Source organism: Halichoeres trimaculatus, unplaced genomic scaffold, assembly GCF_033239565.1.
Source record: "Halichoeres trimaculatus isolate MK-OKI-2021-1 unplaced genomic scaffold, fHalTri1.1 fHalTri1_scaffold_19, whole genome shotgun sequence".
NCBI lineage: Eukaryota > Metazoa > Chordata > Actinopteri > Labriformes > Labridae > Halichoeres > Halichoeres trimaculatus.
The window spans coordinates 5,063,293-5,077,657 of record NW_027437197.1 but is presented as its reverse complement, the minus strand read 5'-3'; the positions used below and the strand labels follow the sequence as shown (position 1 = coordinate 5,077,657).

Here is a 14,365-nt window from a genome sequence, read left to right as displayed (position 1 = left end):
GCATTCGGAGCTCATGGCGCCGCTCTCAGTGACGTGGAAGAGCGGGGCGGTATCAGCGGTGGCTCATTTACATATGAAGGCCACGCCCACTAAATCAGAGCGTTCTGAACAGAGGGGCTATGAGAGCCTGGAAACAATGCTGCTGTGCTTGATTTATTGGCTTTTTAGACCAAAACATGTTACTACCATTTCATGAAGACATCAATGATCCATATTAAACTGCAGAAGACGAGCAGAATATGGGACCTTTAAAAACTTTCTCTTTAAAAAAATATCTGAATACAGAGAGAACACTTAAAGTAATACCAATAATGCCAAACTAATCATAACAAAATATGTTTGATAACAAAAATGATATAGCATATTAACACTGTGTATGTCTGTGTGTGTCTGTGTGTGTAGTATATAATGTAATGGATATCAGCAGGAACATACTCTCAGCCTGAGTGACAGCTGCAACAAGTCCCTTAGGAGGCTCGTGAGTATGAAGAGCAATGATGGCTGAAAATATCCAAAATCCAAAGTACAGGTTTAGATGTTGGATATTCTGCTGCAAGCCTGCTCCAGTCCTTTCTTTGACTCTGGGGGGATTAAGCTCTTTCGAGTGTTTTTGATATTGAATAATACAGATCATATCACACCCATGGGAGCAAGTCAGGACAACCCCCTTTACTCTCAGTGCCCTCATGCCGCCATATATTGTGTGTTTAGACTGAGACTCTCACGCCATTGGAGAGTTTCAGAATTTCTGATGCAGTGTAAGATGAAGCTGGTTTATTATTTTCTATCTCCCAAAAATGATGGAACATCACAGAAAGTACAAAACTTCTGACTCCAAACTGTAACTGAAGTGTCTTCAGAGAAATGTGATTTTTGTCTGAGTTTGTAAAATAAAACGAACTGAATAAAACATACCTCTTGTTTTCTTACGGTAATGCAAAATGCAGATTGGAGGTTGGCTTATCTCAGCATCCTTTTTTAGTCATTCAGCTGTGTGCACTTTTATCCTGATAAGATAAACCAACTAACACAACTTCACGTCAACAAGTGTGAGGAACACACCTTAGAGGTAATATTTACTTATGGTGTCGTGTTAAAAGTGCTGCAAGGAGAAAAGACACAGCAATCTGTTTTTCTGTGGAGAGAGAACAAGTCTTCTAAGAAACTGGAGCATGTACAGGACCATTTTAGAGGAATGGTGGATATTTAGGAGAAATGGAACAAGTGGTCCTTTGACCTGAGCCAAAGGAAGGTTTTTAGTTTTTCTCTGGAGGATTTATCAGCAGCCATGGCTTCATTCGGACAAATCATCTTCTACAGGTGAAGTATTCCGGTTTGGATAAGTAAAACTACAAACATTTGACTTTGACAAGAGCTGATAACAAAAATCATCATGTCTTGATATGTTAAGCTGCAGTACGTTACAACACAAAGCATACAATATGATTGTTATGACACTGAGCGGTACAGTATGGTTTGGTACGGTACAGCAGAGTAAAATACTAAAGGGTTGTATATGATACAAAAAGACACAGCATGGTTTTCTAGGGTATGATATGAAGCAATACAATACAATCCAGTACGATACACTGTGATACAACCATAGACTGTAAAATTAATGGATATAGTTTCCACGACGTCACCCGTCTGTTTCTAAAATCAGCTTTTCAGACTGGACATTTTTTTGCCCCAGGCTGTAAATACATTTAATCAAAACGTCAAAGTAGCTTTTATGACTTGATGTGTATGTGGTTTCTGGTACTTCCAGGGCCAGCCTCAGACACTTGACGAACTGCAGATTTTAGCACTTCCTCATTGTTTCATGTTTTTAGACCAAAGGTTGTTGCTGATACATGATAATCAAGATGATATAGTACGATATGATACGGTACGATACAATATTATACAGTACAATATGATACGATACGGTATGATACATTACATTAGGTGTGATACGATAAAGGCATGATACGAAAAGGTACGTTACAGTATGTAATGATATGATAAGGTGTGATACAAAAAGGTATGATATAGCACGGTACATCACAGTATTTTACAGGATGATACACTTTAATAGGATACAGTTCAATACAGTGCGGTACAATGCGATCAGTATGACACCAGGTGGTACAATATTGCACACAATACAAACGCTTGGTATGATAGGGTACAATACAATACAATATGATACGGTGCAGTACGATACATTACATTAAAGATGATACGATAAAAGAACGTTACAATAAGGTACGCAAAGGTACAGTACGGTACGGTACGGTGCAGTATGGAATGATATGAGAAGGTGTGATACAAAAAGGTATGATATATGTACAATATGATACGGTACAGTACGATACATTACATTAGAGATGATACGATAAAGGTCTGATACAATAAAGGTACGATACGATAAAGGTACGATACGAAAAGGTACATTACAATAAGGTACGCTAAGACACAGTACGTTGTGTACGGTACAGTATGGAATGATATGATAAGGTGTGATACAAAAAGGTATGATATAGCACGGTACATCATAGTATTTTACAGGATGATACAATTTAATAGGATACGGTTCAGTACAGTACGGTACAATGCAATCAGTATGACACCAGGTGATACAATATTTCACACAATACAAACACTTGGTATGATAGGGTGCAATACGATATTATGAGGGATGGACACCGAATTACCGAATTCTGTCAAAAGTACTGAGTATCAATTCACATAAAATCAAAAGGTACCATGTGCAGGTACCTAAACGCATCCTTGTGACTGTGAGTGAGTGGAAGAGTAGGAGATTTTCCATGCTGGACTTGAACACATTATTGCAAGGTTAAATACTGAAGAATAAAAATGTTTAATTGAAATAATTTTATGCTTTATTATTTCTAAAAAAAAAAAAAAAAAAAAAAAAAAAAGATATTTTTTACCACATAAACACAAAAAATGGTATTGTTGAGTACTGGTACCAAATGCCAGGTACTGGGCTTTGGTACCGTATCATTTCAAATGTAGGTACCCAGATATGATACGAAACAAGGTGATGGGGTCTTGTATGAAATGATACAATACTGTTTGAAACGATACACACAATATGGTTTAATTCAGTTTAGCATGATGGGGTACAGTACAACATTGTACAATAACACAAAGAATGAATTGATATGATACCATACAGTTTGATAGAAAGACAGTTTAGGATCATTGCACTGAAACGCACTGACCCACACTGAGTCTCTGTAGCTGGGAGTTTCTCGTCTTGGTTTCTATGAGCCAGTAGCGTGCCACCTTATATAATACCTCTGTATTTGTGTTTTTGTGTTTACTCAGCATGATCATCCTCATCGTCCTATTCTCAGGTCTCATCATCCTCCTCCTCGCCCTGGCCTTCTCAGGTAAGACCTGTTTACCTTTATAAGAACCTGTTATCTGTGGTGATGGCTCTGCCAGGCCTGAGGGCACATGTGGGGTGTGTTCAGCACCTTGTGTTTGTCTAAACTCGTAAGATGTTGACTCTTGAGTTTGATGAGCAGTCAGGTGAAAGCAGGTTTGTGTTTGAAAGTGCAATTACACGTGTAGGTAAATAATGAACAGAGCCAAGACATTTCCCTGGGAACTCTGTATGGAGAGGTTAAAGGAAGCTTCACAGTGTTTTTATCAGCTGTTTCCTCCAGTTAGAAAGATGAAGGCAATGTAGAAGTAAAAAAAAAAAAAAGATGCAGTACCATGAGTGTCCACTTGAGGCTGAGTCCCAAAGCAGAGGAAACTCCATTAGAGCCCATATTAAATCAGTTTGGTCTTGATACTTTTTACAATTTTTATAGTAAAGGTTTAGAAGAGTCATCATGACCAAGCGAGCAGGGTAATGATGTCATTCTCTTGATTATCATGAACTGGATTATACTCCTGAAATAACACTCGTTCCACAGGCTCTAACTCGGAAGTGACGAGCACTAACACCTTACCCATCGCCAACCTCGGTGAGGACGTCATCCTCAGCTGCTCCCTGAATGTCAAACTGGAACTAGCCAAACTAAGAGAGGTGTCGGTCATCTGGGAGAAGACAAATCTGGGAGGAATCGTCCATCATTATGAGAACGGAGCCGATGAGCTCCAGGACCAGAACTCTCAGTTCAAAGGGAGGACGAAGGTGTTTCCAGAGGCTTTGGGCACAGGTAACGCCTCCTTGCTGCTGAGGGACGTGAGGAAGAGCGATGCAGGGGAGTACACCTGTAGGATCACCTCCTCTGAAGCCAAAGGGACGGTTAACATCAAGCTCAGAACGGCAGGTACGTCATAGATCAGTGCCATGGATCCCTGTGAAAATGCAAACAAAAAAAAGTTCCAGATTCATGACTTTAACGTCCCGCTCTGCTGTCTCAGCCTTTACAGCCCCGAAGTTTAAGTTCCTAAAAGGCGTCCTGGTTGCAGAAGCCAGCAGGTGGTTCCCCAAACCAAACGTGACATGGTTGGACGAGGCCGGGAACATCCTGAAAGGGAACACGAGCTTCAGACAAAACTCTGCAGGGATTTACAGACTGGTCAGCACGCTGCAGCCGGTCAACATCAGCGATACGTACACCTGCAGGATCGAGAACAAGCTGGTGAGCGCCGTGTCAAAAGCAACCGTAACAGGTAAAGGTTTTTCAGTTCTTGTTCAAGGTTTAGATTCTGCAGCCATGTTTTTTTCTCATATATATCTTCATGCAAAATGTATGTTTTGATTTAAAAATTTGTTGTCCTTGTGTATTTTACAGATACTAACGTTTTTGGGAGGACATACATCACTTTTAGTGCTGCGTCATCTCTGCTGGCATCCATTTACCTGAGCACTCTGGCCTTCATCATCTATATCCATCACCTGACCTAAACGACAAAAACTCTGCGTGTTTACTTTGAGATTTAAATCTAACTGGGTTTATGATTTTTTTTTTGTATCAGAAAAAAAGACTTCTGTCCCCATGAAAACATATTTAATGCTTTATTCGGTTTTGCCTGTGTAATTTAGAATATAATAGCTTTGTTCATTTTATTTTGTAGGTAATGCTTCTGAATTATTACGTCTTTTTCATATATTGGAATACACAAGATAACTTGAATATAAAATAGAAAAAGGCACATAAATTATCAATATATATGACTTCGACCCCTCTTTAAAAACAAAATAAGTGCAATAAAAACACTTTTTACATTGCTTATGCCTGCCTTTCTTCACATTTTGTAACTTTTAAGAGAGATAAGCTACAACCATACCATCTGAATTTCTCGTGAATAAAAGTGTGAAATATTGGTTTTGTTTTGTTTTTGGCCCTCTTTTTTTTTTAAACATTTAAAAAAAAAAAATTGCATTCAGTAAAAAATCCTTTATATCTTCCTGCCAGTAGATGGGGTCAGTCAGAGTCCTGGCAAGTCCTCGGACCACCTCCAAAAGTCAGCCTGAAAATCCTATTGGTCTGTTAGTGAGCGAGGTGTCAAATGTCCCACAGTGCTTTGAACGCAGCACAGACTTTCCTCGAAGAAAAAGTGGAACTCCAACTTCTCAGGTTTTTCACATTTGAGTGGATAAATCATATTTTTGTTTTCTACATGTAGAAAAATGATGTTGTAGTTTGATCTAGGAGGTTTTGTCGCAAGGAAAAAGTTTGGGAAAAGTTTTCTGTGAGTTTGTGGGAAGTTTGTGGGGCTCGGTGGGCTTCATGGTGGGATTCATTGGTTTGTTTTTGGTGTCGGAAAACAGCACAAACTGAAAATGTCTGAGTCAGAAAACAGAGAACAGAAGTCTTTGACCTCAGAGGAAGAACCAAACGGATCTGTTGTGAATCCTAAAGCGGTTTGTAATGTGTGTAAACGCCTCTACCGGGACCCGAAAATCCTCCCCTGCCTGCACACCTTCTGCTCGGACTGTATCAGCCAGCTGGAGCCCTTCTCGGTGTCTTCACCCAGAGACTCTCCGGAGATCCGGATGGGGGGAGTAAAGGAGGGCCGACCCGTTACTGTCACGGTTCTCTGCCCGGACTGTGACTCTGAGGTGGATCTGCCTCTATCCGGACCTCAGGGGCTGAGCACGGACCACCTGGCTCTGGATGAAGTCTTCCTGGAGACTCTGGTGACGGACGGCCCGCTGGGATGCGACTTATGTGGGGAAGGAGGCGCCGAGAGCCGCTGTGAGGTCTGCAGCGTCAACCTGTGCGAGTTCTGCTGCCAGGCACACAGGTAAACACTCACCTGACTGATTTTATCCTTTCTTTTCTGCTCTACCTGACTTGATTTTTTAATTTAAATGACTTAAAAAAAAAAAAAAAAAGTGTTAAAAGTTCTGTACCCATAATGTTGATGTTGACTACACCAGGCAGTGGCGTGCAGACTTTTTGGGGTAAAAATAAAAAATTAACAAATAAATAAGAAAAAAGAGGTCAGTTTATCACATTTTAACCACCAAAGGAGGAAGTTTTGAGGGCACTTTAGCACAAGTTTTGGCTCCCACAGGGGCACTTTAGTGCACATTTTAGCATCTAAGTGGAGACTTTAGCTCTTGTTTTTCAATACTTGGGCCATGAAGGGGAGCAACCCCCTCATTTTTACCAACCAAGAGGGCAGTTTATCATGTTTTAACCAGACAAAGGGGCAATTTAGTGTGTTTTACCAACCAGGAGGGCACCTTAGCATATGTTTTGGCCCCAATGAGGGGATTTTGGCCTCTGAGCAGGCCCTTTAGTGCTTGTTTTTTCAACAACTTGGCCACAAGAGGCAGTGACCTCCTCATTTGTGCCACTAAACAGGGCACCTTAGCACGTGATGGCTCCCACTAGGGGACTTCGGCATGTTTTGGCATTGAAAGGGCACTTTAGCGCATGCTTTGGCCTCTGAGTGGGCACTTAAGCTCTTGTTTTTCAATTTTTTGGCCACGAGAGGGAGTGACCCCCTCATTTGTGCCACTGAAGAGGGCACCTTAGCATGTGTTTTGGCTCCCACAAGGGCACTTAAGCATGTTTCGGCTGCTGAGCTGGTAGCGTAGCGTGCATTTTGGCTCCTGAAAGGCACTTAAAGATGGTAGATGAGCTGACTTTATGATAACACTGGCGATGGATGAAAAAAAATAGCTGAAATGAGAGATTTTGCAGAGATCATGTCCCGCGCTGAAGCTCCCTTGCCGTGGCCCTCGCTAAATGTGGCCAAAATCGGTTGGATCTAAATAACTTCTGAAAGACTCCGAGCTGCACGATGTTTGTCTGAGTGAGTATATGAGCATGCACACACCTATAAATAAGGTCCAGGTGTCAAAAAAACAGAGTTGCTCTTTAAGGGCATGTCTCATCTCCTAAGCTTGCACTTAAGCGTGTGTTTTGCCCTCTAAGGAAGATTTTAGCTCCCATTTTTCAACAATTTGGCCACAAGGGGGAGTAACCCCCTCATTTTGCTATTAAAGGGGTAGTTTAGCACATTTTCCAACCAGTTGGGCACTTGGATGAGTGTTTTTCAACAATTTGACCACAAGGTGGGGAAACTGCCCCCTGCCACCCCCTCATGCACGACATTGACCCCAGGACTAAATTAGGACCCTTGGTCTTGCTTTTAAACGCACAGAATTCTTCAAAAAGTTCCTAATTCCTTGGAAAGGTTCCTGCTATGGAAAATACCTGTATTCTCTCCATGTTTTCCGTGCGTGTTGTGCCTAAAGTCTCATTTCCTCCACCTTCAGGCGTCAGAAGCGAACATCCTCTCACTCCATTCAGCGTCTGGAGGAGCTGAAGTCTCGCGGTCGTCTCTGCCGTCCCGTCCTCTGCGCCCTCCACCCGGGTCAGGAGCTCCGCCTTTTCTGTCAGCCCTGCGACCTGCCTGTCTGCCTGGAGTGTGCAGCCACACTGCACCGTGACCACCGCTGCTGCCCTACCAGCGATGTCATTGATCGTCATGGAGACCGCATCCGAGAGTTGGTCACAGTGCGGCTGCGCCCTCGCCTGGAGCGTCTGAGGGACTCGCTGCAGAAGGTGCTGAGGGAGCGGCTTAATAATCTATCTCCATGATAACGTGTGTGTGTTTTTGAGCAAGAGATCCTTCTCCAGAGTAAAACTCAGTCCTCTCTCTGCTCTGTCAAAGGTGGATGTTTCCCAGGATGCTTTGCAGGCACGGGTGGATGCAACAGCTGGTGAAGTAAGAGCGTTTGCACGAGCCTACGCCAGCGCTGTGGAGGCTCACTGCCTGTCTCTGCTGCGCCGCCTGGAGGAGCTCCGTGTCCAGCGCAGGTACGACGAAACCAGCAACAGCTCCTCATCATTCAATTTGAGAAAATGTTCCTTGTGTTTTCATTCTGCTCCATATTTCCAGGAACCAGCTCCACCTCCAGAGGGCGCAGCTACAGCAGGCCCTGCTTGACGTCAGCGGCGGCGTGGAGTTTGCAGAGAGACTCCTCAACCTCGGCTCGGATGCTGAGATCCTGAGCGCCAAAGGTGTGACCCTGAGGAGGCTGACCAGCCTGGCGGAGAGCAGCTACGACCCTCACCCATCAGCCGTCGCCCCTGACGACAGCAACAGCATCAGCTTTCTGCCCAGGGAGCCTGCGGGGGAGGTGGAGGGCTACCCGGTGGTCGGCGTGATCAACTCTAAGACGGTGGATCTCAGCAAATGCACCATCGAAGGGGAAGGTAAACGAACCGTCATGAAACGAGCTCCAGCTCTTTAGGATTTCAGGGGACCAGGTGTAAACAAAGTCCTCCTGTCGCGGTTAAAGACTGTCGTTAGCTTCCTGCTTCGGTTCAAAGGCACAAATTCCTGCGAGACCTGAGGAATGTGGAGGTGACTGAGCAGGCCTGGAGGCAGTGCACTCAGGGGATGTTTACACACACACACACACACACACACACACACACACACACACACACACACACACACACACACACACACACACACACACACACACACACACAGAGGCTGAAAACAAGTGAAAGAAGACAGAAGAAAATGACCTCAGGGTTTAATAAAGGTAGAGAAACATCAACACCTGATTGATTTTAAGAGCTTCAACCAATCAGAGTCAAGTATTTAAGGCAGATCGATGATAATTTAAAACTACTGTCTCTGTAAATGTCTCCCACACACACACACATTCGCAGAGCCTAAGAGATTTGTAGCAGCTTCTGTCTGCTTTGAGTTGTTTACCTGAGCGGGAAATCGAAAACCACAGCAAATAAGAGCTTTGGAAGTGTATTGTTGTCGTGTTTGCCCAAAGTGCCGTCTTGGCTTTGTGTCAAGTGTTTGTCTCGGGGTTTTGCTGGAGTCTGTTTTATACCGAGTACATTTTATTTCTTTAGGGCCACACAAATCTGTCTGCCAAGCTGTGAACTTTCCATTCATGCACGCTGTGTATTTTAGTGTGTGTGTGTGTGTTTAAAGCTCCTCGTGTGGTGTGTAAACTCCAAAGTGTGGCTGCTTGAGCTAAATCCTGCTCATTCTACCTGTAAGGTGTTTGTCCCTCTCATGAGCCTCAGCGGATTAGTGACTCTGTTCAAGGAGGAAGATAAAGATGTGTGTGTTATATTTATCAAAGTTTGACTCGTGTTTCAATGAGTGTGTGTGTGTGTGTGTGTGTGTGTGTGTGTGTGTGTGTGATGAGAGGGTTTGCAGTGGGTTGTAACAGCTGTGTCTGTGATGGGAGCAGCTGCTGGTTTGCTCGGGTTAGACGACACACACACACACACACATAAATCCTCAGATAATTCACACCTATTAGACGAGTACAGACTGTAACAGAGCAGAGGAGGGAATAATCAACATTTTTGGAGCACCAGGGAGGGAGGACAAAGATCTTTTGTGATGTCAAATGTGAAGTTAACTTGTAATGAGCAGGTAGAAAACATAAAGTTTATGAAAAGTGATGTTTGGTCAACTTCCTGGGCTTTGGGAAACTGTGACACATTAAGTTTTTAACCTTCACTTGACTTTTTAATGATGTCATAATGACCTAATTGATCATTAAAAATGCCACTGGATTTAAATAAGGAAAATCATGCTTAGCCTCTATTTCTACGGAAGCCCTAAATGGTCAAAATTAGACACATTAATTTTTTTTTTTTTTTGTTATCTCCAGCAAATTTTGTTCAATAACAAAATAACTTATCTTATTTTGAGAAACTTAACTTGTTTTCTCAAGATCATAAATAACAAAACGGTTTTCTGCTTTTTTTTGTGTTTTTTGTGGCGTTTGCTACTTTCGCAAAATAAAATATCTCACTCAATATCTTCACCTAACTAGTCCAGAAAAATGTTTTGAAACTAGAAAAATGTCTCAATACAAGTAATTTTTCTCTTGTTCCATTGGCAGATTTATTTTTTACTTGTTACAAGCAATTCAGACCTCATTTTGTCACATACATTTTCTACTGAAAATAAGACAAAAACACTTGGTAAGATTAGATTTTTTTGCAGTGAAAACAACTCAAACTTACTGGAGCTGCAAAGATTAGTTGACATAATCCATTATAAATTTATTTATAAAAATTAGGTAAAAATAAAATAAAATAAATTTTAATAATAAAATTAATTCTAATTTATATCAATAATAATATAATATAATATAATATAATATAATATAATATAAAATAAAATAATATAATATAATATAATATAATATAATATAATATAATATAATATAATATAATATAATATAATATAAAATAATATAATATAATATAATATAATATAATATAATATAATATAATATAATATAATAAATTAGAATAGAATAGAATAGAATAGAATTCATTGATTTATTAATCCATTTGCAATTTCACTGTACTTGTTGCAATGACAAATTAAGCTCTATTCTATTCTGTTATGTGGAACATAAAAATTTGCTGATGCAGGAATTGAAGCAGCAACACATATTATTATTATTATTTTTAATTAAAAATTCAAATATCCTCTTGTAAAAAATTATCTGTGTCTGCAGTTCGCTACAGGAAGTGGCAAACTGCCTGACCTCAAACTCTCCTTTCATGGCCGCGCTCTTGCAATGTTTGCTAAGCAGGAAGAATGAAACAGGGATCCAAAATAGTCTGCCAAATGATTTGTTTAACAGACTAATTAGACACAATAACCAAAAGATTAGTCAACATGAAAAATAATCATCATTTGCAGCCCTAAAATTTACTCATCATCTCAAGGAAATGGAGAAAATATGACCTTTAGGGCTTCCGTACTATTGCAGCCTGTGTGAAAAGTTTTCACTTTCAATTTTCTGGCCTTTGTGTTTGTAAAAAAAAAATCTGCCACTCCTGTTTTCTGTCTTTTTCTTTGCGTCATCACTGACTATGAATACACACATGCCCGTGACCTTTGACCTCTCGTCACAGGTGTGCAGAGAGGCCGAGAGGGGCAGCCGGGTCACTTCACCCTGGTGTGCAGAGACTCCGCGGGGGAACAGGTGGCCCGGGGCGGAGAAAACATCCTGGTCAGCATCGTCCACGTGGAGAGGAAGAACAAGTGAGTGTGTTGGCGTAACTTAGTGAGATCAATGTTTCTTCATTTCGCTGAATCATCCTGAAACTAACAACCACACGGCTCCTCCTGCCCCCTGAGATCAGCGGTGACAGGTGGGCAGCGTGAGCCGGCTCATCACTGGCGTTAAAAGCTGGATCAGATGTCAATAATTTACAATCTGAAGACCTGTTTGTTTGCATTAATGATGAATTTTTAACTGAATGATCTGTTTTGTTTTCTCTCAGCATGCTGGAGACGACGGTGGTTGACAACAACGATGGATCGTACAGAGTTTCATACACACCTGAGGAGCCAGGAGTCTACTCAGTGTGGGTTTGTGTCAAAGCCCAACATGTCAAGGTACAAAAAACAATAAAGTCTAACAATAAGAGGAGTTTATTAAGATATTATCCTCTTAAAGTCGCCAATCAGGAAGTTTTTCTGCTGGTTACGTCATAAAGTGATGGGTTGGAGAGTTTCTTTTTCGTCACGTCATCTCGTTTCGTTCCTGCAGGGCTCTCCGTTCACGCTGACCGTGAAGAGGAAGCTGAGGCAGCACAGCGGGACGTTTCACTGCTGCTCCTTCTGCTCCAGCGGAGGGGCCAAAGAGGCTCGCTGCGGCTGCCCAGGAACCATGCCAGGTACGTGGAGGAAATCCCACCAAGTGTCCACTGAGAGGCACAGTTTTTACAGTTTGTCTCTTCCTCTCTGTCTGTCTGTGTGCAGGAGGATTCAAAGGCTGTGGTCACAGTCACAAAGGACACCCAGGGAAGCCCCACTGGTCGTGTTGTGGCAGCACCGTGGAGCAGTCCGAGTGTTTGCCTCAGAGCGTGCTGGCTGCAGTTTCCCCTCGCAGTCACCTGCGGACCGTGGAGCTGTGAGGTGACACACGGGTGATGCCTGTGAGGATGATGCAAGTTAATGACGGACGGTAGCAACAGGCAGGTAAGAGCTGAGGGGAAGAAAGGTTTCTGATGTAAATCTGGAGCAGACTTGAAAAGGTCAGACAAGGGAAGTGAGACTCTGAGGACACGTCAGAGTCTGCGTCACACTTTCACTCTGGCTGGTGAAGGTCTGGATGGGACCAGAGGACAATCAGGAGCAAAACAAACATCAACGTCAACACTAAAGTGCCTTAAAGCTGCAGGGTTTCTAACAACCTACAGGGGGCGACTGCAGAAGAGATCTGACTGGGCGGACACAAGATGAATATCACCCTTAACGAACCACTGTGGTCATTTTCTTGGAGTTAAATAAAAATCGATTTTCATTTTCACCCATGGCTCATAATTCGCCTCCTCACCGACCGCTACAAGCCCTGAGTCTACCTGAGGAGTCAGCAGCTGTTGAAATAAGAAGTTTTTTTGTTGAGATTTGTTTTCTTTGGCATAAATTAGTGCCCGGTTGATCCAACAACGTCCAACTGAGGCCCCGTTTACACGACAACGTTTCATCTAAAAACGCTAAAACGCAGTTAAAAATCTGCGTTTACACGGAAACGCAGAGGGACTGAAAACGCTGTAGTAAGCATGCCCGGCCTGTAGGTGGTGCTATAACTGTCTTGTCCAGAAGCAGCTTTTGGGAGATCTCCACCAAAGTAGAGTTGAGCTGATCATCTGGTGTATCGGGGAATACAAAGTTAAAAAGTGGAGCAACAGATGCTCATTTTGTATAAAGACAGTCAGCAGATTCAGCGGCACAAGCTCACCACGGTAGTTTGCGACGATCGGTACTGTTTTCCTGTTATGTGCGCTTGTGTGACGTCAGTGTTTTCACTAAACGCCGGCTTACTGTTTACACAGCAACGGTGTCGGCAGCGTTTCAGAAAAATCCCACTCAGGAGGCCGTTTTCAAAAGTTTGCGTTGTAGGTAGTTTCTGTGTAAACGCGAGGCTGAAACACAACAAAACTTTTGCGTTTCACCCTAAAACCGTTGTTGTGTAAACAGCCCCTGAACCAAGCTGCAGCCTCCAGTGCTGAGAAATGAAGCCAACATTGAGACCCAGAAGACTGCAGTTCCTCAAGTGACCACTCGGGGAAAGTTTGAGGTGCTAAAAACTGTTTTTTTTTTGTCCTAAACACTGAACATATAAGTCAGAAAACTGTGAAACTAACATGTACTTTTATTAATTTGTTTGCTTTTATGTACTGAATAAATTCTTGAAGGAGACGCTGAGATAATAAAAAATTCTGACCTTCTGACTTTTTAAATTCTGACGTTAAAGTTGGAAAATTAGAGATTTAAATTCAATATTTTGACTTCTTATCCTCAGAAATATTATTTATGCATATAGATATAGATACATATGTGTTTTTTTTTATTTCTTTTTTTTTTTTTCCAATTTTCTAAAAAAAAAAAACAACACTGTTGCTTAACCTTTGGACGTTACTCCTTTTTAATTTAATTTCCACTGATAATCGAAACTCTACAATCATATTTGTTGTTTTTCTTCATAATAAAACTTTTTGGAACATCTTCAGCAATATACAAGATATTTCAATTTAATGGTAATCGTTCCACCCTGAAGTCTTTGAATCATTTAAATACTTTTTTTTTATTGAATAACCACTGAAGCATTTATTTTTTTCTCTTCAAGTTGCCAAATAATAAGAAAATAAAACAATGTATGTGTTATAGATGTTATTTACTAATCCTACATGAGGTTACTTTTTTCGAAAAGACGTTTCATGCATGAAAAGATTTCTAACTTGATTCAGGAAAGACACACTGAGCTGAAACACTGGATTAATCCTCTTCCTTTGTTGATGATAAACTTATTCCTGTTACTTTTATTCTGCATGTAAAAAGAGTCATTGTTTTAGTCCTAAGTGTGTGTGTGTGTGGAATCAGCAGAGAAGTGTGTGTTCCTGATCTGTGAAAAAAT

General features: G+C 41.6%; 2 protein-coding genes across 2 annotated transcripts; both read left to right on the top strand.

Annotated features, from left to right (window-relative positions):
• The first annotated feature begins 1,288 nt into the window (after nt 1-1,288).
• Nucleotides 1,289-4,876, top strand: vtcn1 (V-set domain containing T cell activation inhibitor 1). Its single transcript, XM_074694938.1, has 5 exons — nt 1,289-1,320; nt 3,337-3,401; nt 3,936-4,295; nt 4,390-4,641; nt 4,764-4,876. The coding sequence occupies exons 1-5, from the start codon at nt 1,289-1,291 to the stop codon at nt 4,874-4,876; spliced, it is 822 nt and encodes a 273-aa protein (XP_074551039.1).
• A 613-nt stretch (nt 4,877-5,489) lies between these two features.
• On the top strand, nt 5,490-12,985 carry trim45 (tripartite motif containing 45). Its single transcript, XM_074694937.1, has 8 exons — nt 5,490-6,219; nt 7,706-7,994; nt 8,104-8,249; nt 8,332-8,648; nt 11,355-11,484; nt 11,727-11,841; nt 11,996-12,122; nt 12,208-12,985. The coding sequence occupies exons 1-8, from the start codon at nt 5,756-5,758 to the stop codon at nt 12,360-12,362; spliced, it is 1,743 nt and encodes a 580-aa protein (XP_074551038.1). The 5' UTR covers nt 5,490-5,755; the 3' UTR covers nt 12,363-12,985.
• Nucleotides 12,986-14,365: the final 1,380 nt, after the last annotated feature.

Excerpts from the sequence above, each read along its gene's own strand:
- vtcn1 (XM_074694938.1), top strand. The coding sequence starts at position 1,289 with ATGGCTTCATTCGGACAAATCATCTTCTACAG. Across the intron at positions 1,321-3,336 it reads GGACAAATCATCTTCTACAG|CATGATCATCCTCATCGTCC; the intron begins GTGAAGTATTCC and ends GTGTTTACTCAG. Across the intron at positions 3,402-3,935 it reads CCTCGCCCTGGCCTTCTCAG|GCTCTAACTCGGAAGTGACG; the intron begins GTAAGACCTGTT and ends CTCGTTCCACAG.
- trim45 (XM_074694937.1), top strand. The coding sequence starts at position 5,756 with ATGTCTGAGTCAGAAAACAGAGAACAGAAGTCTTTGACCTCAGAGGAA. Across the intron at positions 6,220-7,705 it reads TTCTGCTGCCAGGCACACAG|GCGTCAGAAGCGAACATCCT; the intron begins GTAAACACTCAC and ends CTCCACCTTCAG. Across the intron at positions 8,250-8,331 it reads GAGCTCCGTGTCCAGCGCAG|GAACCAGCTCCACCTCCAGA; the intron begins GTACGACGAAAC and ends CCATATTTCCAG.